Genomic DNA, 24,641 nt, shown 5'->3' with positions numbered 1-24,641 from the left:
CATTAGGGCTAGATCAAATTCACCATGCATTTGGTTAATGTGAAGTTGTGATGAACTTTTAATTGATCCTTTCATCTTGTGCCTGCAGAGTATGTAGGTATGAAACTGAACCAATGACAGCTCAGTACAGCAGAATATAAATAACTGGAGGCACAGTAATGCTGTTCAACATTTGTAAAAATAAAATCAAATTCCCCCTACTGTTTATTACCAGGAAATGAAAAATGTGCAGGTGAAACTTATTTGAAAGTATGGTAATGAAAACCAGTGAAGGGAATGTGCAAAATCAAAGGCAAGCTGAGACTTTCTGATATATGGAAGACTCACAGTTTCATCCGCATAGACAGTTTATACTTTCTTTCATTGTGAAATTGCTGTATTTCTAATGCACAAAGCAGTAATTAAAGAAGAGTAATAATAAAATTCGTACTCTGAATATGAAGATAAAGAGAGTGGCTTTGGGTATAGTGCTGAAGTGCCAGAAATGTTCTAGATTTCCTGCTTGTATGTGAATTCCATAGTCTGCAGAGTTATAACTGTGGAACTGTGGTTCTGGATCCTGCCAGCTAGAGTATTAGGAGGTACTTTGGTAAAAATTATATTTTAATCTGACTAAGAAAGCAGAAAAGTGCTTCAAGTGAGCAACAGAAGGAAAAAAGCTGTAGTCCAAGAGAGTACAGGTAACAAAAGAGAGTACATTTGTCCAGGCATGTCAAGGCCAAAAAGAGACTCCATAAATGAACCCAGCTTTTAAAGTAGGATCTTACAGACAGGTGCAATGGAGAAACGCTGACCCAGCATTAGTGTGGGTTCCTGTTCATGTCCTGCCTTTTATGGTTTATTTCATTGACTCCTCTCAGGTACATCCTGATAACATGCTCTCTATGCAAGTCAGCTCGCCTTTTACTGGTTTAGTAAAAATACCTAGTCTGATATTTTTGCAGTTGGGCTTTCTTTTCACCTTCCACTAGTGACCTTCTATTGATCTTCCACTAGGATGAGGTAGTAAACCAGTCTCAGTAAACACATTCCTGTTTGCCAGCTGTAGAGACTGGTCTGAGTAATTTTGCGTCTTAAAAAAACCAAAAAAATTTATGAATTATCTCTTTTGATGGTACTGAGTACAGTTTAATGCAAAGGTAAATGGTATGTCACAATAGATTAAGCCTCAGAACACCAGTACCAGAATGCCAACTGAGTGAATGCTCAGTGGGCTAAATATACCCAAAGTCATCTGAAGCTCCAAAAGAAGTCATAAGGCCTGATTCTCTTCACTTATGCCACTATAAATCATCCTCCTTCAACAGACTTACTGCCAATCTGTAGCAGTGTGAATGAGAGGAGAACCAAGCCCTTAATCTTTGCATTCCTGGCACCAGCCTCCTCCTGATTTTGGCACATGGGCTCTCTTCCTAAGGCAGCCTCACATGATCAGTTTTAAACAAGTAACGTGCAAAGTTCATGCAGGTGACTCCATTGACACCCAAGGAGAGGATAGCAGACGGAAGGTCTGGATGCAGAAAGTCAGAGAGAAATTATGCAGGAGACACATATTTAAACAAGGAGATTGAGCTAGATCACTCTGCAAAAGTCTAAGCAGCTTCAATTACCTTTGGAAACATCAATTCTTAGTGAATTGGGCCCTTATATTACCCCCTAGCCATAGTCCTTTCTCCCTCTGCAGTATTGATTTAACTTTTCCTCTAATTGTCTAATTAGATTCCTTTAGCTGTTAATAGGATAGCGTGCAGATATCTTAACCTCTGAGATTCTAATGACCTGTGCATATTAGACCAACTATCAAATACTGATAGTATTGAATCTCTGTCTTTGTTTTAAACCTGAAAAAAAACCTCTTTGCATTTTACAAGTGCACTTCAGAACAAGCTATAGTTTCAGAAGTGCACCTTTCTGAATCATTATCTGTGCTCACTAAGTGCTTTTACTCTGCCTCTGTTACTTGATTACAGCACTCCAAATGAAAAGTTTTTCCAAATAATGGAAGCACCCAATCCAGATTTTTTTAGAGTGTGTCTATTTGATTTTTACATGTTTTCTTTAAACAAAGACATTTGAAAAGCATTATGTGTACAGTTATTCGGATGCTTTGTTTTAAAACAAAGGCAGAATTGGTTTTTCAGATGTTTTTGTATTAACCATTATTAACACAGAGGTTCTGGCCACATCTCAGATGTGCCAAAGTCTCAATACATTTCAACAAATCTTATTTGCAAGTTAGAGTGGTGAAAAATGGTGTAATGGGAAAAAAAGGCCCACTACATGTTGAGAACTATATAGTGCATTGTAAAGGCTTGATAATGGCTGTGTGTGAGAGGGCCAGGACTGGCTTGCCTGCCACTTCAGTTTTTTCTCTGTTTATGAGAGAAACTTAAATAGGTCATACATTTGTGGTGCTACTCTGCTCAGAGGTGAAATTCACCCAGTGGGACTGGCTATTCAGGCACTTACAGGACACTGTGATACCGCTTACAGGAGCAGTATCACTGCCTCGTAGTAAGTGTTTGCAAATACAGCTCTAACACAACTGGGACGGGCTATTAAGCTTTAATCTGCTTCCTCAAAATCCAGTGGAAGAAAGTTTGTCTCAATCAACTGTGTAAGCTTGCTTCTCAGTGTGTACTAGTCTAATACATTAGTAACAGAGAGAATAAATATACTGATTCCTTGTATTTGTGTGGAACCCCTCTCTACCTAGTGACCATCTGGTACACATTAATAGCTTCACAAAGCCTTAGCTTTCCATTACCAGGAAGTTCTCTGTGTATTGGCAACATATGGTTCAAGAATGTTTTTTTTTCCCCTGAAAAATGTGTCCCTTAAGCATATACTTCTTCTAGATTTCTGTATTATGAAATGTTTTTCTTTAACTATGCTTATAGCTTTTCCCCAGAACTCTTCCTTTAGGCATATTTAAAAGTGCGAGTGTCTGGAAAGAGATACAGGTGTAAAAATGCATATCAAACACAGGCCTAAAATATGATTGCTACTTGGCAAGATTTTCTTCTCTTTTACCTCCTTATCAAGCAATGACTAATTGCTGTCTTATGGTGAGTGCACCACTATGTATAAGCTGACCAAATACTGTACACATTATTGTTGTTGCTGAATGGGGTATAATCTTGAAGACTGGAACCCCATGACTTTTTGCACTGTGGTTTAATCCTTAGGGAAAAGAAAACATGAAAATTCCATAATTTCTATTTTCTGGTCTGTTCTCTGCCTTGTTATTTGTCTTGTTCCTGGAGAATGAGCACGGGAGTTGACAAGCGTAAAATAGTGTTGGAGTGAATGCTTTCAGGAGCCAGCATATTCTTGCTTCAAGAAGGGGGTGTGTTTTCAGTCGCTGGACCTCTACCAGTCCCTTTGGACACAAACAGTCCTGCTGCAGGACTGCTGTGAAGCAGGCAGAACATTTGGATTAGAGTTCAAATGGAGTCCTCTATCTGTGTGCTACCAACGTCCCCAGCCAGGACAGGACTTACGGAAACCTTTTAAAAAAGGATCACATTTGGCTTCTGTTTTCTATTTGGATGACATTCTGTCTTAACAGAACACAGCATTTAAAACTCTGTCTTAACAAAACACAGCATTTAATTTGCTGCTTTAAAGAAAGATGGCTGGGAGAAAACACACTTTCTACCATGAGAGGGTAAAATATAATCCACTGCCCTTATCAGTATAAAACCTTCAGAATGACATCCAGAGCTAAATTGTGTTAACAATCAGTTGGAGTTGAAGGGTGGCTTCATGGTGAGAACACTGTAAATTTAACCAGTTTTCCTTTCTAAGCATACAAGTTAAAGGAGTTCATTGTGACCATGTCCTGTACAAAACATAGTCCAAAGTGCTCCCATATATAATTCAATTCAGTAAATCAAAATGGCTCCTCAAAAGAGGAGCACAGGCATTTTTTTACTCTAAAGTCATTCATATTCAACAGGGTTTCTTTAAATCATATCATCTTAATAATAAACAGCAATTTGCTGCCTTCATCAGTAGCTCAACACCATGAAGCTGGTGAAAGGGCTGGATAAAAAGAATCATGTGGGTGCATCTAAAAGCTTGGGGACATTGGTGGCCAACATTTAGATTTTTGATAGTTGGAGTAGAATTGAGGATCTAGGTTCATCATCTCTCTCTAGACTTCTGAGAGCTGGGGCTGTATGGCTTTAGAAGCCATTTAAAACGGCATTTTTGAGATGCAGTTTTCAAAAGCTTTGTGGTTATCCAGGAGCTCTTTAAAATAAACTACAGAAGCACAGAATCTACCTGCCCAGCTCTGTGCCTTCTGTGTGAGGCTTAAATTTCAGCTCCTTGTGTTGATCTGTCTCTGCCCCAGTGAGTCTCAAATTATTTTTCTGAGCAGTGAAGCAAGATCAAGGAAAGGAGCAGAGAGAGGGTCCCTGCTAGGGCAGCCTGTAGCCTGGTGATTGGACTCCTCTCCAAGTGAGATTCATCTGAGGAAGGAAAATTAATTTGCTGGGCTGTTCAAAAGGAGACAGGAGAAAGGAGGGCTGCTGTCAGTCTGTCTAGAGTTATCTGACGAAAAATGTTATATGCCATCCTGTCTGTGAATAATCCAATTCTGTTAGTTTGAGCATGTGTCAAAAACCCCGTTTTTTTAATGGGCTCCTTAAGAAAAGTAGGTAAGGGTAGGTAGTTACTCTACAAATTAAGGAGGCCCAGAACTCCTTGAATCCTGATGAAAATAACTCACTTTTTCACACGTACCAAAAGAAAAATTTCAGAATGGTTTTGAGGTCAAAATGTTGTGGTGTGGATGGCTTTTGGTGCCCTCTCCCCAAAGCAGCTGAGCCACTGGAATGTCCATGTGGGAGCTGTCTTCCAATGACAGTAGACTCCAAGCACCTCAAGCATTTAGGTGCTGATGTGCTTTTCAAGTCCAGCTGCAAAGAGTGTATGAGTTTGCAAACATGCTGTTGTCCCATCCAAAGCACATTTCAAATTGTGCTGTGTTTCCAGTGGGGCAAGTTCTGTGAGTGTGCTCTTTGTTGGGGTGTGTATGATATGCAAGAAGCAGCTCAGTCTTATTCAGGGCAGCAGTAACAATGTCTAGAGCATTTGTAATGGAAAAAAGGCATGTGAGACCTTAGCCTCAGCTGCTGCTGGAGTCAGGGGTTCTTGGGCAGATCCCGTGGTGAGGCACTGTCTGCACTGTTGCTCTGAGTAGAAATGGTGCTCAGTCTTGTGCTTATTTCAGAGCCGTTTTGGGCCACCGGCTCAGACAGGACCAACAGTGATGGTGCAAGCGGGTGTGAGCAGCTGGCCCGGGATGTTTCCCGTCTGGAGAGGAGGGCCTTGGCAAGAGCACACTGGTGTTGGGCAGTCCCTCACGCCCTGGGGACATGAGGTGGAGTGCCTCATGATGTCACCCTTTTGTAGTTCTTCTGGCATTCCTAATCAGTTCCAGCCATTTTGGACTTTGTTCTGCTCTACATTGATTTTTTTATTTGCTTTTTGACTGAGCCAGTATGAGACAGCATGGGCTGACGCTCCAGTTTCAGTCAGGCATGTGTGCTGAATCCAGCCAAAGGATGCTTGACTCAGATAAAGTGTGCTTACCCTCTTTCATATGCATTTAACTCTGTGGAGAAGCACAGAACTGCCAGCTCAGTGGCAGCACCTTTTAGCACCCTGATCTGGGAGGTTCAAATCCCCTCTTCCTTCAGAGTCACATTTTGAAGGACTTTTGAAGTATTACTCAGCCTAAGACAAGATGTTCACCTGTCACGGAAGCAAAGCAGTCTGTACATCCCTGAGCATGGGGAGGTAGCATGGGGTGGTAAGTGACTAATGAGACTTGTCTTCCCTACCTGTATTTATAATGTGAACAGGACACTCCAGTTCCCTAGTCCCAAGCACCACCACTTCTGACTCTCGCGCTCGACAGGGTTATGATGCTAGGGGACGCATGCTGGATTGGAAGGATCCGCTTGGTTCATCTGAAAATACAGATCCATATGTGGCAGTTTCATCCCATAATCATCAAGACAAGAAGGGTAAGGCCTTGGAAATGACATCCTGTGGTGAGGAGGGAGGGGGAGGAGGACTAAAGTGTAACTGCTTCCAGCTGGCTCAGAGTAACATGTAATGAAACTCCCGTGCTATAATTAAAAGCTTATCGTAAAGTCTGAAACTAAACAGCCAATCTTAGAGTCAGTCCTAGATAATTCACTGCCTGAGGAATCCACACAAAACAAACAGAAGTGTATGCCTTTATAGAGAGTTTTGTGCATGTGTATGGGAAGGGGGGAAGCAGAGGATTTAGCTCTCTAAATTTGATCTCTCCTGTTGTCTGACAAAGCAAGATCCATGGCTTCCTATTGTTCTAAAGGATGCATTTTTATATTGCCTTTCTCTGAATTCCCAAGGCAGCACAACAGTTCTCAGCTAATTTCACATTATTTCCATCTCTCAATAGCCATAGAATCATAGAATCATGAAGTGCTTTGATTTGGATGGGACCATAAAGATCATCTTATTCTAAAACCCCCCTGCCATGACCAGACAGACTTTCCACTTGACCAAGTTGTTCCGAACCCCATTCAACTTGGCCTTTAACAGTTTCGGGAATGGGCCATCAACAACTTCTCTGGGCAGCCTGTTTCAATGCTTCACCACCCAGAGTAAAGAATTACTCAGAGTATAGAATTTCTTCCTCATATGTAATTTAAACCTGCCTGCTTTCAGTTTGAAGCCATTTGCCTTGTCCTATCACTACATGCCCTTGTAAAAAGTCCCTCTTCAGCTCTTATATATTCCCCTCTAGGTACTAGAAGGCTGCTATAACATCTTCCCAGAACCTTCTCTTCCTCAGCCTGAGCGACCCCAGCTCTCTCAGCCCTCTGATCATCTTTGTGGCCCATGTCTTTCCTGTGCTCTGGACACAGCGCTCCGGGTGGGGTCTCACATGAGCAGAGCAGAGGGGCTAAATCCTCTTCCTCGCCCTGCTGGCCACACTGCTCTGGATGCAGCCCCATATACATTTGGCTTTCTGGGCTGTGAGTTGCCCTGCTCAGGTGCTTTGCACTTGGCCTTGTTAAACCTCAGGGTTCCTATGGGTCTACTTCTCAATCTTGTCTGAGTCCCCCTGGATGGCATCCTGTCCTTCAGGTGCATCAGTGCCACCACACAGCTTGATGTCATCTGCAAACTTCCTGAAGGATCACTCTGTCATTGATGTCACTCACTATGTCATTGATGAAGATGTTGGTCCCAAAATTGACCCTTGAAGGACACCACTTGTCACTGATCTCCATTCAAACCTCAAGCCATTGACCACTATTCTCTGAATAAGGCTGTCCGGTGAATTCCTTATCCATTAAATTGTCCACCCATTGAGTCCATCTCTCTCCAATTTAGAGAGAAGGATGTTGTGGGGGACCATGTCAAAGGCCTTACAAAAGTCCAGATAAGTGACATATGTAGCTCTTTCCTCGTCCATTGATGAACTCTCTTCACCAAGTTAGTCAGGCAATATTTGCCCTTGGTGAAGCCGTGCTGGCTGTCTTGAGCACCTCCCTGCCCTCCATGTGCCTTAACAGAGTTTCTAGGAAGATATGTTCCGTGATCCGGGCACAGAGATAATGGGACTGACAAGCTGATAGTTCCCAGGGCCCTTCTTTCTACCTTTTTTTAAGATGGGTACAAAATTTTCCTTTTTCCAGTCACCTGACTGCCACACTTTTCTAATATCATAGACAGTGGCTTGGTAATTAAATCAGGCCAATTCCTGGGACTCTGGGATAGATATCACAATGTTGTATAGACTTTGGTATGTTCGGGTTCTGCAAGTAGTCCCAAGCCTGATTTTTTCTTACAGTGGGAGGGACTTTGCACCCCCAGGCCCTGTCTTGTGGACCAAACACTCAAGAGGCATGGGAACAGAGGTTGCAGGAGAAGACTGAGGGAAAATTGTTGTTAAATGCCTCAGCCCTCTCCTCATGCCAGCCTTGCTTGCCAGGTGGAGTACATCTTCTTCAACCTTCCTTTTCTGGCTGACATACCTGTAGAAGTCCTTCTTGTTATTCTTGGCATCCCTTGCCTAGTTCAGCTCCAGCTACACCTTGACCTTCCTGGCTCTATCCATACACAACCAGACTGTGTTCCTATACTCTTTCCATGATACCTGTCCCTTCTTCCACCACCTGTGCATTTCATTTTTACCCTTTAGTTCAGCTAGCAGGTCCCAATACAGCCATTCAGTCTCTTGTCTTCCCATCCAATTTCTTTCACCTGGGTTTCAGTGAAATCTTTAGAGATTCAGAAATCTTCAGGAGATTCAGAAATCTTCAGGAGATCTCCCAAGGGAGATATCCTTAAAGATCTGTCAGCTATGTTCTGCTCCCTTGTTCTTGAGGGCAGTTTCCCAGGGCGTCCTACTGCCCTTCTTGAAGAGCTGAAGTTTGCTCTTCTAAGATGCTGGGTCCTGGCTTTACTCTTTGCCTGACCCATGTGCCTGAGGACTGTGAACTCCACCAGTGCATGCTCACTGCAGCCCAGGCTCCTGCCACTTGTGACATCACCAATCAGGTCCAGTATTCCAGTGCAGACAAGGAAAGCCTGCTCTATTTAACCATTGAGCAAACTGGGAGTAGTCCTAGTCACGGGTCCTCAGTCCCACTGTCTTCAGTGAGACCTGAGCAAAAAATTCCTTTTAGTGTGTTCATTAGTGTACATTAAATGGTGCATAAATATCTACTCATTGAGAGGTTCTGTGTTTTGTTTTTCACATATTAAAATGTTGGGATTTGGGTGTCATTTCCCAGTGTTCAGACCACTGCTGAAGCGCAGGGTCTAGTAGAATTCTGGTCCTTTGTCCTCCATTCTTCCTCTGCCATACATACGGAGAATTAGGCAAAGAATTGCCAAAATTTGCTGCTTGAACATAGAGAAGAAACTTTTCTCCTATGTAGAGGTGGTGGTGCCCCTCATTGCATCTTGACCCTCATCCTTCTTTCAGTTCCTTTTAATCTGTATCTCAGATTTTAATATGGTTCCTTTTAAACAGGGGAGTTAGGTTCAAATAGCTCCATTGCCTAGAGAGATCTGAATTCTTGTTATTCTTCTCTGAGGTGTTCTTAGATCTCTTCTTTCAATCTCTATTGAAGATGTTTTTCTCTGTGTGGACTAATTAAGTACTCTGTGTCAGAAGGAAGATGAGTATGAGCAAAACTCACTTGCTGAGTGGTTAGGGGCACTCACGAGAGGCAGGAACACACAAGTTCAGTTCTTTCTGCTATGAATACTTGATATAAAACACTTAAAATATTAATTGAAATGCGGATTCCAGTCTCCATTGTTCATACATTTTATATTAAAAACTCATTAGACAAAAGCATCAGCTGTTTCTAGAGAAGCTACTGCATGCCAGACCTGATGCTTTGCATTGTCTGCCCAAACTAGTAGGTTACTAGTTTCCCCTCTTCTTCCCCCTCCATCTGACCCACTGAATCTTGAATTCTTTGCATTTCTTGTGGATGCTTTCAGCGAGGAGTGATGAGCACATTAACATCACAGAACAGTCTTCAGCAGAATTACATGAGCAGCTGCTGGTGGTCTGGGCCCTGACTGACCTCAGTGCCTGTCATTCCTTACAGCCCAGATACACGATGCCTCCCGTGGTCCAGGGACATCCAGGGCTTCCCAGTGAACTCCCCAGCACTGACCTCTAAGAGCCTTCACAGTCCCTTACCATAGAGGCAATGGGCACCACCTGGCTGGCCCAGCAGAGACAAGGCCTGAAGCACTTTGCCAGTTGAGGAGGTTGGTCAAATTAGGCAGGAGATAACATGGAAAATATTAATCTAGCAGCCTTGGCTTTTAGGCTTATTGGCAGGAAATTGAAGATGAAGACTTAAACTCCCACAGGCAGAGGATGTAAACTTGTCCCCCACCTCCCAGCTAATTAGCTCTTCCTATAGAAAAAAAAAGGAAAAACTACCCCTGTTTTAACAATATCTTTAAAGAGTTTCATCCTGTAGATTCTGGGACATTCTGGGAGAATAACTGCAAAATCTATACCAGAAAAGAGAATTTCTAGAACCTGATCAGTGTTCCCTGTGTGTTAAGCACAGAGCCTCTTTGCACCCTGCAGGCTGGGGGGCTGCTGAGCCTTGGCAGAGGAATAATTTCAGGTGGCTGCAATACTCTAACTCAAAACCTTAACTTCAGATGCAAGGGAGTGACAGTACTGAAGATGAAACCTCTCACTCTAATTCCAGTTTAAGCTCAGTTTGAAATATCTTCTTTTTTTAATTCCTTGTCCCTTGCTTTTCAATTGTAGAAATGCAATTAAGAAGAAGGGTTATCACTTACGCAGTGGAGGGAAGGCAGATAAACCTTCATGCCTTCCTTAAGATGGCTTGTGATTTACCTAGCATTCCACTTTCCTCCCAGCAATATCAATGATAATAATGCTGACAGCCAAAAAACGAGGATCTTTTCTTTCTTTGTCCAATCTGTTGGTAACATCTGTTATACAAAATACCTCAGGCAAGAGGACATTTCTTAGAAAATCCAGTTTCCACTTCTGAAAATAATCAGTATCATTCTCTTGTCCACCCTGAAAGGGAGGGAGGGAGGAAGGGAGGGAGGGAGGGAGGGAGGGAGGGAGGGAGGGAGGGAGGGAGGAAGGAAGGAAGGAAGGAAGGAAGGAAGGAAGGAAGGAAGGAAGGAAGGAAGGAAGGAAGGAAGGAAGGAAGGAAGGAAGGAAGGAAGGAAGGAAGGAAGGAAGGAAGGAAGGAAGGAAGGAAGGAAGGAAGGAAGGAAGGAAGGAAGGAAGGAAGGAAGGAAGGAAGGAAGGAAGGAAGGAAGGAAGGAAGGAAGGAAGGAAGGAAGGAAGGAAGGAAGGAAGGAAGGAAGGAAGGAAGGAAGGAAGGAAGGAAGGAAGGAAGGAAGGAAGGAAGGAAGGAAGGAAGGAAGGAAGGAAGGAAGGAAGGAAGGAAGGAAGGAAGGAAGGAAGGAAGGAAGGAAGGAAGGAAGGAAGGAAGGAAGGAAGGAAGGAAGGAAGGAAGGAAGGAAGGAAGGAAAAGGATAGAGGGATGGAGTCTTGAATACAACGCCTCTGCTGCTGCCAGACAAGGCAGCATAGCACTGTTTGTTGTGTGTGGGTCCCTGCTTCACAAGTCTTCTGAAAAGCAATGCTTAATAGATGGAAAACTAGCTCTTAAAAGCATCTTGTATGCCACTAGCAGCTTTCAGAAGAGCATGCAGTGAAAATATTACTAAATGTATAACTGATGAATTCTAATAATTTTTGCTTCAATTCACTGACTGATGAAGTGGTTTACATTCAATATTTCCCTCCCCAGGGAGTGGTGGTTACCAAAGAACCTTATAAGTCCTTGACAGGGTCATTTAAAGATGATGCATTCTTTGATGCCTAACCATGACTTTTGGCAAGGCTGGAAGCAGTCTACACCCCTCGGAACAATGGCGGCAGCGGTGCCCGCATGGTTTTCCACCATGACCATCCACCTGTGTGCTCTTACTCCTTGCCTTGCCCAGCCACAGCCACTTGGCTCCAAAATTCTATTGAGTTGTTGTTTCAAAAGGGCAAAGGAAAGAGTTCTCACACAAAATTAAATCAGTAATTGTTACACTTACAATCCTTTTATCAAGATTTTGTTACCACTTTTGCTGTGATTTCTTTTGCTTTCACACATTCACAAAGAAAATTTTTTTTTAATAATTTTTCCTTGTTTTGCAAGGTGCTTTGTTTTTCTTCATTGGTTGTGTCTATTCCTTTGAGCAGTGTTTTCTTTCTTTTTCTGTGCTCACAAATGGCTCCTTACTGATTGTACTAATTGTATAAGAATCCACTTGCTGTTTTCTTTACTGTAACACGGTTGCTTTGATGATGTCACATCCATCCATATGCTTCACTCCTAATTCAGTGCAGGCATCTTGGGGAATATCTGTGGGGGTGTGAAGACGGGGTTCTTTAAAAGGGTTGACTCATGGGAATGTGACATTTGTGTGCCACAGCTTTAGTAGCTAAATATACTCTGGAACTGTTGTTTCTGAGCTACATCACATTTCTTGCCAAGATGAAAATGTGTAGTCCAACCCATAGAGTGGGAATTGTGCATTGCCATCGCATTGGCATTTTCATTTTGGCCATTAAGGAATATGCCCTTTATATTGCAGGGAAAAAAAAAAAAAAACAAAACCAACAAAAAAAAAAAAAAAAAAAAAACCAACCAAAAAAAAACCCACCAAAAAAAAAAAAACCAAAAAAACCAACAAACAAAAAACAAACAGACAACAAACAAACAAAAAAAACCTGTGACTGGACAAATTAAATAGCAACCCTCTTTTCTATTCTCCTCCCATCTCCCCAGAAAACTAAATTAAACAAAACTGAAAAAACCTCCAAAAGAGCAGCACATGTTCTAGAGTATATTTATGTTTTGTTTTCTTTCTTGCTGTGTTTTAGTGCTAATTTGAATTGTGTTTCTCACCTTTGTTGAAACAGTTTCCCTAACCTTGCTGCCTAACCTTCCCCCTGCTGCCATTGTACCTGGTGCTCCTCCTCCGCAGTGGGAGTCATGCAGCTCCTCCTGGGGAGCGCTCCAAGGCTTTACCCTCCACACCCAGTAGTGCTGCGTGCCCCTGTAGTGGCCCTACTAACGAGGGGGGATAGACATGTACAGCTCTTCCACAGGCCCTCCGTGAAGAAGGCAAACTGATTTTCTTCAAGAGTAGCTGGTCCTGTCCCTCACTGCCCTGCTGCCCTTCTCTGCTGCCTCCTGTCCTTCCTGCCTCCATTCAGAAATGCTGAACTCATGCTTTTCTAGTACTAGCTTCCTTAGTGCACATGTAGCCAACAGCTCTGTTTTCTCACACATTCCCTATCTGCCTGAAATCTGTGCCTGTTAATCACTGTTTTGATAAATTGGTTGAAAATTTGGGTTACGATTTTGTGGCTCTGCTACAAAAAGCTTCTTCTTCACAGCAGTCAGGTGGAAGTGACTGAGCCGGACACTGAACAACAAAAGTGTAGTGGTTAGCAGTCTTTAATGTTTCTATTCTTACTTGGCTCAGCACTCCTTAGCTGAAGATTGTAAGTGGTATCACCTTTCCTTAGCAAGCCCTTTGTTGATATCCATGTAACTAAGGTAAAAAGCTGATTAGATGTGAGATGTGATTAACACAGTTTACAGAGTTAAGAGTTGCTGGTTTATTTGGATATCAAGAGGGCTCCTTTAGATACAGAATCTGGTAGCACCTATTATTTTACAGATTGTATAATCTATATTATTATTATCAATAACTGCAGCTTTTCCTCTGGTACATCATTAATAGTCAACTCCTTTATTTGGAGAGGGCTGTGCCCTTGGGGAGCCCAAGAGCCACTCCTTTAAAAACCTGCCTCCAGAAGATATTTCATATTGTACACAAGTGGCAGTGTTTCTAAATTTTACTGTGATTATCACTACTTGAAAGATTTGCCAAGTGCTGACAATGCTTGTCTCTGGAGAGACTGCAAATGTTCAGGCAGATTCTGCTGCAGTGAGACAAAATTATAAGAAACTTCAGGTACAGTTATGATAAAGAATGTAAAGTGCTGATATAACAAGATACTTTACAAGTAGACATGAAATGAGTGGGGAAAAACATCTGCAGCAAAACAAAGCTTCAGACTTTTTTTTTGCATAAATTAAACAATTAATATTCATCACAGGAGAGCTGAGTTTTGCACCAAGAATTACATTTGCAGAGTGTGTTTTTACACAAAAATATTGCTATACACTAATATGTACAAGGATCTAAAAGATTCAAAGCAGTTTCTATATCAGAGAAAACAGAGGAATATTATTATGTTGTTGGCATTATGTAATAAATCAGATGAGGAAATGAGGACTTGAAGTGGCACAAAAATTGTCAAAACTTAGGTTTTGAATCAGTGTTTGCAGGTCTGAGGGGAAGGGCTTGGACTTTCAATGTGTGGAGGTGGAGTAAATACTCAGTATTTCATCAGTGCCATCATCCTGACCCTGTCAGAAGGAACTGACTGATCCTAAAACGAGTGTGAGTCCAGTGGGAGGAGTTGCACCATAGGCAGTTCTGCCTGGATGGGACTGGGAAGAGATGTATTCACCCAAACCATGTGCATCTGGGGGAAACTATGCAAACACTGCTATTCTTTCCTATGTCTCAAACCATTGTGTGCACGAATATAAAACAGTTACAAGCACTTTGCAGATCAGTACATTTCAAGTGCTGAGGAAACAATGAAAATTGAATCAGACCAGATCCTTTCTTTACTATCACATTATCCTTCCTTATACTTTTACATATTCTGCCCAGAGTCTAGTAAGTTGTGAGAAAGGGAGTAGAGAATTTGCTCTGATTCTGTCTGTGATTCTGTAGCACGTGGCTGAGATTTGGGGTGAGAAGTATGGGTACTCAGAGCTGTAGTGGTTCACAAAGTGATTTTACCTAGACAGTGAGACATAGGATTTAGTTCATTTAAACTTTTATATATAGCTACATCTAGATTAAAATGTACTGACTTCACATTGGGATGAAAACAGAGGTTGGTTGAATGTACTAAACAAAGAACTGTAGATTTTGTTCTGAAATGTTCTTAAGTAAATTAGCATCAGTTTACTGTAAACATCCCTGTTTCCAGAGGGAGGCCTTATTTGTATATTGGTTGCTTGGTTAAAATTTTTTAAAAAAATATTCTTTTTAGAACAAACAACCAACCCTATATTTGCCTAAAATGCCTCTAATGAGCAACTTGTCCAGGAACTGGATGTCCCATAAACTAATCCCAGCATACCTGCTGTGGAGCACTGTTCCAGCACCATATCAGATAAACACCTGAAAGCCATTGTTAGCATTTGCATAGGACCAAATTTCCCAGTACGGTTTTTAGTGGCCAGATACCTGAGTCACTAGGCAAGGCGAATAACTCGCAAACATGCCAGAAGGTTTATGATCTCACCACACTGGAATGGCTGGTGTCCTGTGACATGCACCAGGAGGGCTCTGCAGTCAGGATTAAGGGAACACAACAGACTTGTCCAGAGAAATGACACTGATCCTTCTTCTGTTCTGTCTTGCATGTATGAGCTGTCTGCTCCCACGGCTAGAGACAGCTAATCATCTCAGATTACATCCTCAAGTTCAATCAGTGACAGTAGTAAAGTAGATGCTAATTAATAAAATGGAAATTGTATATAAAATTCATGAAAAAAGAATGCTGGAAGGATTTTTCTGACAGACTTTCTTCAGACTTTTTTTAATGATATTTTAGTAAGTTTCTCTGAGAACAAGAGTGAAGAGACAGAGCAGAGACATAGCATTCAGAAAAGATGTCAGGAGCTAAATCCCTGAGCAGCGCCACATCTTTAAGCCAATTTTAGTCAAACACAGGGTTATAATAGAGTATTGGGCAGTGATTTACTGTGCCTTCTGTGTGACTAAGCCTGCATTTCAGACTTTATGTAAAGAAAGCGCCAGTTCATTTAGTCACAGATTTTCTATAGTGGCCATCTGAAAGTGTAAGAAAAGGAACAGATTTAACTGCAAAAGACAGGCAAGGATGAGGAAATCAAGATAATGGTGGGGTGTATTCCAGCACACACCAACTGCCTATGCCACACCTAAAGAAATGCCTATACTTTAGCACTTAACATTTTCAGAATTCAAAACATTTCTGCATTTCACTAACAGTACAAATTTGAGATTTAACTAGCAGAAGTGGAAACATTGAGTGGCAAGATTAGAACCAAGAGCCATTTGCTGTTTATTAGAGAAAAAAAAATTACATCATTGGTAACAGAAGAGGTTGTATTCATCTGGTTATGAAAACAGAGCTTCTGTGCTCCCACATTAGATCCTACAAATAAAAGAATGATGAAGTTTAAAACAGGTGTTATCAAATGTGGCTTCTGGAAACAGCAGGTATCCTTGACCCGTAATTGTCCACCTGCATAGATTTCAAGTCAGGCTATCCATTTCCAGGCTGCAATGAGCTGTAGAGGTTTGTCTTACTAAAAGAGGGAAAAAACTGTCATTGCCCCAGGACCCTGATGTGCTTTTTCAATAACAGAGGCCACATCTAATTTGTCAAGGCAGCTGCTCAGAGTTCAGGGCACCAGAACTATTGTGTGGTGGAGCAGATCCCCAGCTGCATTCATCCGCTGTCACCCGGTGAGGATGGCTCAGTGGAGGAGCACAGACTGCCTCGTGCTCTTGTTTGACCTTTGTAGCACTGACATATTTATCAAGAGCTGGGAATTCGCTCTAGGGTGTGCTTGCTCCACAGAGACACTATTCTATCCAGAAACAGCAAGGCATAGCTGGTGGACAGGTTACCCACGTTTTTTTCCTGTGATGTTTATATTGATTATAAGGAGATGTCGTGCTAAATAAAGATGCTGAATTGAGGAGAGTCTGGCACTTTAAACAAGAGATTTCCGACACTGGTTTAACATTCAAAGGGATTTAATAGCAGAAAATCTAATAGCTGAAAGATATTTAAAGCACCTTTTAGTTTTCTTAATGCCAGTGTACGATTAAAATGTCAATATGCTGTTGAGATATTTGAACAATTCATTTTTCTCATATAGGATGTGCCGAGTTTCAATTACCGTATGAATTAATAGTTCAGATGTGATGTGGTAATTTTGCAATGACCTAAACATAGACAGTTCTGGTTCAGAGCACTGTTAATATGGTCTGTAAACTGTCAACTGTCTAATTACCTGCCCTGTAAAAAACACCACCTACATTTTTCTCATATTTATTAACTTTTAGTTAATAGTTATCAATATCTCGTTAATTATATAGGAAGGATCCCAAATAACTTTTACATTTTTCTTAGTTTCCTTTGACTGTAAAATAGGCACATTTAATTCCTTGTGTCAGCATGGGCTGGTGCTTACTGATCAGCAGCATGTAGTTAATTAAAAAATTAAAAACCTGAAGAGGGCGTAATTGAGGTTTTGCAATCTCAGTTTTATTGAACATTAAATACAGATAACAAATTTCATTGTGTTTGGGAAGCAGTTGTTCCTCTGAATGTCTTTAATTTAGTCAGGTGTTTAGGGAGGCATCCCTTTGAATTCTTTGATAGCCATTTAGTGAGGCACTGTACTCTCTGCTATCTGGTTATTATTGCAATTTTTGCTGGACTTTAATCATGTGCTCTAAGATTGTGCCGGTGGCTGAGAGAGAGGATAGGGAAAAGACATTTCCTTATTCTCCTGTTACAAAAATGTGTCTTAAGGCTCTTTATTGAGAAGTTTTGAAGCAGATAGCGTATCAAAAATGCATGTTCTAACACCCCTGTGAGGGAAAAGAAAAGGAGGTTTGCTGGCAAAGCTGTAAGTTTGGTTTTTTTTAATCTCAGTCCTTCATGTCCTCAGAAGGGACTTGTCACAGTTAGGCAACTAAATGCACAAACAACTCTGTGTACACTGAGCATTGGTGTTTTCAAACCACCAGCTGATAGTCTGATAACTCTCCCTGCCCCAGCAGAGCAGGATAAGTCAGGGTCCCTGCTCAAGTGGATTTTAACAGCTCCATTGGCATTAGAAGGGCTTAGAGCAGTTTATAGAGTAGTTGCTCAGGAAGCATTAAGAAGAACTTCTGGCACAGCTATACAATATCACAAACATTTGGAAATGGCTAACAGCATATTCATCACCAATTTTGTGTTGGCCAGGATATTAAACTCTTGTTCTTCTACTAGCAACCAAAGATTGCTATCAACAAAGATTGCTTATCTCTGTGAAATAAAATCTCAGCTGAGGGGGCAGCCTGATAGCATTGTCACAACTGGGCATCAACTAGACAGTTCTTTCATATGCCCATCAAGGATTTTTTTAATTGGAAAATAACACCAGCTGCATGCTGTCAATAATATGCCATCTTGTTCATGTTCCATCCCATCTTACCCACAATTGTGATAGAAAATAAAAGAGCAGCTGTTATATAAAAAGAAAAGGCAGTTGGGGGAAAGCAGGCACATTTTTGAAGCCCTACAAAGCTACTGCTATCCGCTATCATGTCCTTGTAGAGAGAAACAGAGGGGTATTTTTGGAAAGCCTGAAAGATCTGCAGTTGCTGAACACAAACAGTACCACACATATAGAGAATTTAAGCATGTGCAGAAACACCTGACCAAAGCCTTCACTAAAATAATTCCAAAAGTCTTTTGAGAAGCACATATGTTTTTGATGTTTTCTTATTCTTTAAATCAGTAAAGTCTTATTCTTAAATAAATATCAAGTGTCTGTTTGCAAGCAAGCAGGTTGAGTGCAACAGAAGCCATGGTGCTGGGTGGACACTGAGTACCGCTGGTTTTTGAGGATCCTCACAGAAGTGGTATTAACAAGTGGTGCAGGAAAGGCCATCAATGTGACTTTGAGGCCATGGCCAGCACTGGAGAAATTTATTTCTGCTACCAGCTCATGGCTCCCATCAAGGAGCTCAGCAATTCTCCACGTGCATTCATTGCTGAGTGAGTCCCAGTCAGAGCCTCTCAAAGGAGGGCACAGTGCAGGAGTTCCCTCTGTCCTTTCTTCTGCCTGCTGTGCACACTGAACCTCCTGCACTCACCACAGCCTCTGCAGAGGTTTGTGCAATCATGGCTCATAACAAGGAACATAAAGAGCACTGCTCTTTTCTCGCAGACACCATGCAGCTTTATCTCTACAAAACAGGAGTCTCTATTCAGTGTCTTAAAGAATTCTTACAGTTTTGCTGTACTTTACATGTTTTTTGTCTAAATCTGACCAGCAACAGCCAATGTCCTGTGGCAGTCATCCAGTAAGATCAATTAATTTTGTGTACACAGGGGTTTATTTATATCTCAGTGTGCAGTTCACACTCATTGAACTAATGTCAAATCAGTAGCTACTTTCATATACCCAGCATCAAGACCTGGAAAAACAATACAGTTTATCTCTACTTGCTCATGGCAAGACAACTTGATACCATCAGCAGTGCTCCTCTGAAAGGTTTGATCTCACCTACACCATGTTATATGTCCCCAAGTGAAAAGAGATCATGATAAAAATTCATAGGGTTCCCATGCTAGGAAAATAAATTAGGCTTTAACCTCTTACATGGGAGTTTGTATATCTGTAGATCAGTATATGTCTTGAGAGCTAATCTACAAATGTGAAAAACCCAGTCATGTTCCTTGTTGCAGGAGCTACCTTCATGTTGACTAACTAGCTGCATAAGCTCCCTGCTTTCCTGCAGCGCTGGAAAGTACTGGGTTAAAGAGCATGAGCGGGAACTGGACAAATGACTGCAGTAAATCCAGAAAAGTAAAATTTGACCCAGTAGCAGAACTGATTGCAAGCCTGGGGGAGTTGTTATTTGCAGCAGTAACGCTGCTGTTTGTGAGATGTTTGGTAAAGCAGACAGGTATGTCTGCCTAGCCTGCTGCTGGACGATTGAGAGGGTGTCTGCATGGGATTTGGTTGTATGTTGGAGAGGACACTGGTTTGCCCACACTGCTCTGGGTGTGTTACTGCTGGACTCAGGGCAGCTTTACTGGAGCTGGGGCAGGAACCTACTTGCTAATGTTTGTCCTCTGAGATGAAGCTACAGGTTCACCTCATCCAGGGAAGAGACTGGCCATAGTAATTACTAAGCGTGTTACAAAATGTACACAGGAAACATTCAACGAAGTTATGGCAATAAAGTATAAATGTGCACACATTATACCAGCGTCTGCAAGGTAGGGAGGTACTAAAAAAAAGAATTAGGCTTAAAAAAAGCAAAGAACTATATATAAGACAGAAAAATGGATGAAAGAAGGTACCACTGGAGATAGAAAATTAAGTGAGACCATAGCAATTTCTGGGCACCAAGTCCATAAGGGAAATCCTGTGTTTTACCTCAGGACATGGCTGGAGTAACTACGTTTGCTTTACTGGACATACTATGGATGTGAATTAATGTAACAGAGGAAAGAAAGGTTCTTTTAGTTGTACTTGAAGAGTTTTGAGATATTGAAGAACTAGCAGTAAAATTAGTCTTGCTGACTGTTACAACCTGTGTTTCAAACTCATCACAATCCCACTTAAAGTATTCAAAGGCAGGTGAGGCAATGGTACTGCAATACAAAGAGAAATGGTAAACCTAATATCAGACATGCATAATCTATTTTTTTAGCAGCTCTGCAAATCTTTCTGGAAGAAGCAGTCTTCCTCAGTATCCCTGGTAGGGGCACATTGTAATTCTTAAGTCCAGGCCTTTTGACTACACCTGCTGTGCTCGTGAGTGTAGCAGAAATGAAGAGCTAATCTACAGTGTTTGTTTCCCGTCATGCAATATACAGTGATGGCATTTTAATCACAGAAGAGGTTTCATCATTCCTCTGTGTAAAGGCAGAGCTAACAAGGGGTCCAGCCGTGTTCCAAGCACTCACCAGCCCAGCCCAGCTGTGGGGAAAAGGACTGTTTCTAAGAAATACAGTCTGTGTGCATGAATAAACACTGTTGGCTTGGTCACATAGTTGTTCAACAATTTAGTTATAATTTCCAAGAGCTATGGAGAGCAGGAGATATGGGGTACTGTCTTACTATTTGTCTTTGAATGTTTAATAGATGACTCCTTTGTTAGTTCAGCTGTGATGCATTCGGTTGCCCTATTAGCTCAAAATTAGCATTTGCATTTTTGTGTCTTTAAGCAAGATCAGAGTTGATGAGGAAACAATTTTTACTTTTAGATTATGTGCAGTGTTCGAAATTTAACCCAAATTCTACCATAAGGCTGTTTTGAGCTTCAGCCTGCTAAGCAGAGCTGCTTATGTTGACATTCTGCAAACTTCTCTTTTCCCTGTTGTGCAGAAAGGCCATAGTTCAAAACAGGCTGTATAAAAGGAGAGGAAAAGCCACAGAATTTCTCAGTGACAGCTTCTTTTTCCTTGACACTATTCATAAAACTTCTTCCAGAAAGGCACTGCGCTGCTCAGAATACATAATGCCCGCATCAGGACAAAAAAAAAGCTGAAAAAAAAAAGAAACACCCAACACTTGTTCTGTGCCATCAGAGGAGCTCCTTGCAGTGAAATGGGAACTGTGATGATGAGAGATTCACTTTGCAAGCTACAACAACTTCTCTGGAGCCCAGAAATTATGCATATTCAGCCAAACATATGTAAATCTATTTTAACCCAGCTGTGAAAGATCCCCTGAAGTAAGCTAATAAAGAGCAGCTGTATATGCTTAAGCTTATCCCAGGCATACTAGAAAGGTCCCAGAATGTGCACTGAGCTTCTTGTACGTCATTAGAGGAAATGCTGCAGACTTTAAAGGAAATTTGTGTTTTAAGATGCAAAGCAGCATAAAGTTTGTGTCTGCCGAGACAAGCTACAAAAGAATTAATTTTCCTTGACATTTGGATTTTATAATCTTGTTTTTAACTACTGTGAATGCCTCTGTTTTATGGTTTTGGGGTTTTTTTAAAGCAACCTGATATGTCTGCTTATTCTCCATCATACAGAGGCATCTAAAATTATCATTGCTCACCAGGAAAGGGTGAGAGGTGAAGGAAAGTACCGAAATCAGGAAAGTTTAAAATTATCTCCACCTGCCAGTGGGAGAAAGGTTGTCAAATGCTTTCTAGTGCAAGGCCTGGCCCTGAGCTTAGCCACTGGGACAAACAAAATGGTGCTGGCTTCAGGACTGTAAGGACTTTCATTATATCATACATGCAGGAGGTTGTGTCAGGCAAGCTTTCTCCCATAATTGCAAACTTAACAAACTGGGTCATTTACAGAAGTACTGCTCAGAAGTAACACAATTAAAAAGCTGTAAGACCTTCCTATTCCAGTCTTTTTCAGTCTTGTCTCTCCTTCACTCTGCTGGGGGTGGAAATTGCCTGAGCATGAATTTTCTGGTTCAGGTTTTGTGATTTCCATCTATAATAATCCCCTGTTTCAAAATTCACAAGTGTCAATTCACAAGGCCATGGTGTGAATTTTGTATGGCCACTGTAGCATGCAGAAAAATTGAATTGTGGGCTCATAATCAAACTAAAACCAGATAATTTAAATCCATTCTTAAAATGTTGCTTCAAGAGTCACAAGCTATATCATATAGATGTGTTGGTCTCCCTTCCTTTTGTAAATTACGACCATCTTTTTTCTATAGAGAGTCATGTTGGCAATCATTCATGGAGAGTGGAGAGAAATGATAAAATGATGAACCAGCTGAAAGAAGAAATTAAACCACTGTTAAAGATCAGTTGATAAACTTGTCCTAGAGGGATTGTTTCTGAAATAGATCTGATAGGGGAACAGAAAACCCTAACAGAGGCCACTAGAGCTGATCAGATTGCTTAGGTAGTTTTCAAAGCTTTGTTGCAGATTACTTCAGTCACATTATTTATTGATTTTTTTTTTCATAGTTCTGAAGTATGATTTCTTCTCATATCTCCAATGATCCCCAGGCTTTTTGTAACTGCAAGTTTTTTCTTTAACAAATTCATTCTCTTTCCAACTTCATGCACCCACTTTTTCCTTGCTGGATACCTCAGACTACTAGCTCAGGCAGCTGGCTTTGAGAGCCCTAGGGTGGAGTATGAAAGATGGATTGCTTTTCTCAACACAGTCATGCAAAACTTTAGAGTTTTAGACCTTTACAAGTCAACTATACAACTTTACTGAGAGGGAAGGCAGGGGAAAGCATTTTCCAGCAGCTTGAAGTACGAATGTTTGGGCTGGGCTTTTTCCTAGCTGGTGACACCAGGAGTTCAGAAAAATGGGTACTGGTTAGTGTTGCACTGAGCCAGCACAATGAGTCCTGGCAGCCAGAAAAAAGATGAAGATAAGGTGTTCTCACTGTTTTCAACACAGCAATTCCATTAAAGTGGCAAACACCAAGTCATTGGGATAATAGTGTGGTTGGTTTATATAAAATCTTCAAATTATTCCTTCAGGAAAACATAAGCTCTCAGAAGTGCATGGTAGACTTTGATCATTCCTCTGTTTTTCTGACACTGAAAGCCCAGAGTTCAGTCTAAATTTGTCTGGAGATTTTTGTTGTTTGGTTGTTTTCTGGGGGTTGTTTTTTTTTTTTTTTTTTTAATTATGATTGCTAGTTAAAAAAGAGGAAGAAAGCTTGTTAATACCTGCAGGGATTTTCCAGTCTGAAATAGTCTTTTAGCAGCATGAGACTACCTGTAAATACATTTCTAACACCTGGAGACACATGTTGAAAACCTTTTCAGTGGTATTTTAAAAAGATATTCTGAAGCCCATAAAAACCTCCATTCATAATGAGGTTTTTCACCAATGTTTCTTGGAAGCGTAAGGTGAGGGAAATGTACATCCTACAGAGAAGCTTGCACTGAAGAATGAAATTAACTGCTGAGTTTTCACCTTAGATAACAATGGTAAAGAAATCATTGTGCTTTTCTGGAACAATGGCTTTTTCAGTGGAAAGTCTCAAGTGATTTTGTAGCTATTGGAGATGGATGTGGGCTTATTCCCATTTAGCTAGAGAGATGACACTTAACACCGCGATGACACTCATGCCTTAACTGCTCTTAGTGTGTGGTCTGGAGATAAATATTACCTTATTTCCTGATAGTCATTCCCTCATTTCCCTTCCAAAACATCATTCTTCATTTCCCACTTTGGTGTTTCAAGTTCCATGTGTGTCACCATTTTGGGTTATTACTTTACCTTTGGAAAGACAGACAATGACAGCTCCCTGTGGATCTGATCACAGAGCAATTGTGGTGCTTGTGGCATGTAGTCTTCCCATTTCCCAGGACACACCTGTGCCAGCCATAAGTCATTTCTTTGTCTCCACACTGCAGCAAACTGCAGTGCTCAGACTGAAAGGTGTTACTTTTCAGGACAGGTAGCTGTTACTCATACACAGGAGCTTGCAGTGGCAGGCCGGGTATCGCTGTCTGTCCCCAGAGTTATCCTTACCAGCTTCAGCCTCCTTGTGGAAGAGGGCAGCATCCAAACTCTTGTATCACTAAAAGTCATCAAGCTTTATTCAAATTGGGGAATGATTTGCTGGTTGTTTTTATTATTAATGAGTTGTGAGGGCTATAAGCTGCAATTTCAGCTTGTACTCACTGCAAAGCATACACCAGAACTTAGACTGAAAGGAATGTGGCTGTGGGGCTTTTCTTGATGTCCTGCCATTCATGTCACACAGGGATCACAGGTGAGACAAGGAAATTTAGGCTTCATCATGAGATGTTTCTTTTTATGCTGTACACGCTAAAAGGATACAGAGCTTTTTCTGGGCCTCTGGAGTCCAGGTCTCCTTTCTGCAGATGCCTGTTTTAATTGCTGTTCTCCTGAGACAAACACCTTACTTCAGATCTCTTTCCAGGGAGACCTTTGATCAGCACTTTTCAACTGCAGCTTTTTAACAGGTTTTAGCTTGCTTTCACTTAGTTCTGAGAAAATAAGTCAAAGGCTTTAGAGAAGTCAAGGGCTGTCATACTTACTCCTTCCGTACAAAAAGTGAGCTGTTTATCCTGCCAAGAGAGGAAGCTTATCTTGTTTAATGTAATTTACTTTTGGAAAATTTGCTTTGCCTTTTTTTTCCCCCTCTTTTTAATTACTTTATTCTTTGGGTGCTCATTAAATTGAT

General features: G+C 41.3%; 1 protein-coding gene across 5 annotated transcripts in view; it reads left to right on the top strand.

Moving 5' to 3' along the window:
- Positions 1–24,641, top strand: part of SEMA6A (semaphorin 6A) — a 129,916-nt gene that overhangs the window by 83,556 nt on the left and 21,719 nt on the right. For 3 of the 5 annotated variants that reach the window (XM_059492075.1, XM_059492073.1, XM_059492072.1), the window contains one exon: positions 5,877–6,041. The exons of the other annotated variants lie outside the window; for them this stretch is intronic. In XM_059492075.1, coding sequence (XP_059348058.1) covers positions 5,877–6,041 — 165 coding nt within the window. The remainder of the gene's footprint in view (positions 1–5,876; positions 6,042–24,641) is intronic. 5 annotated transcript variants of the gene reach the window in all.

This window comes from Ammospiza nelsoni, chromosome Z (genome assembly GCF_027579445.1).
Source record: "Ammospiza nelsoni isolate bAmmNel1 chromosome Z, bAmmNel1.pri, whole genome shotgun sequence".
Classification (NCBI taxonomy): domain Eukaryota; kingdom Metazoa; phylum Chordata; class Aves; order Passeriformes; family Passerellidae; genus Ammospiza; species Ammospiza nelsoni.
Note: the sequence above shows the minus strand (reverse complement) of the source record. Positions and strands in the feature narration are given on the sequence as shown.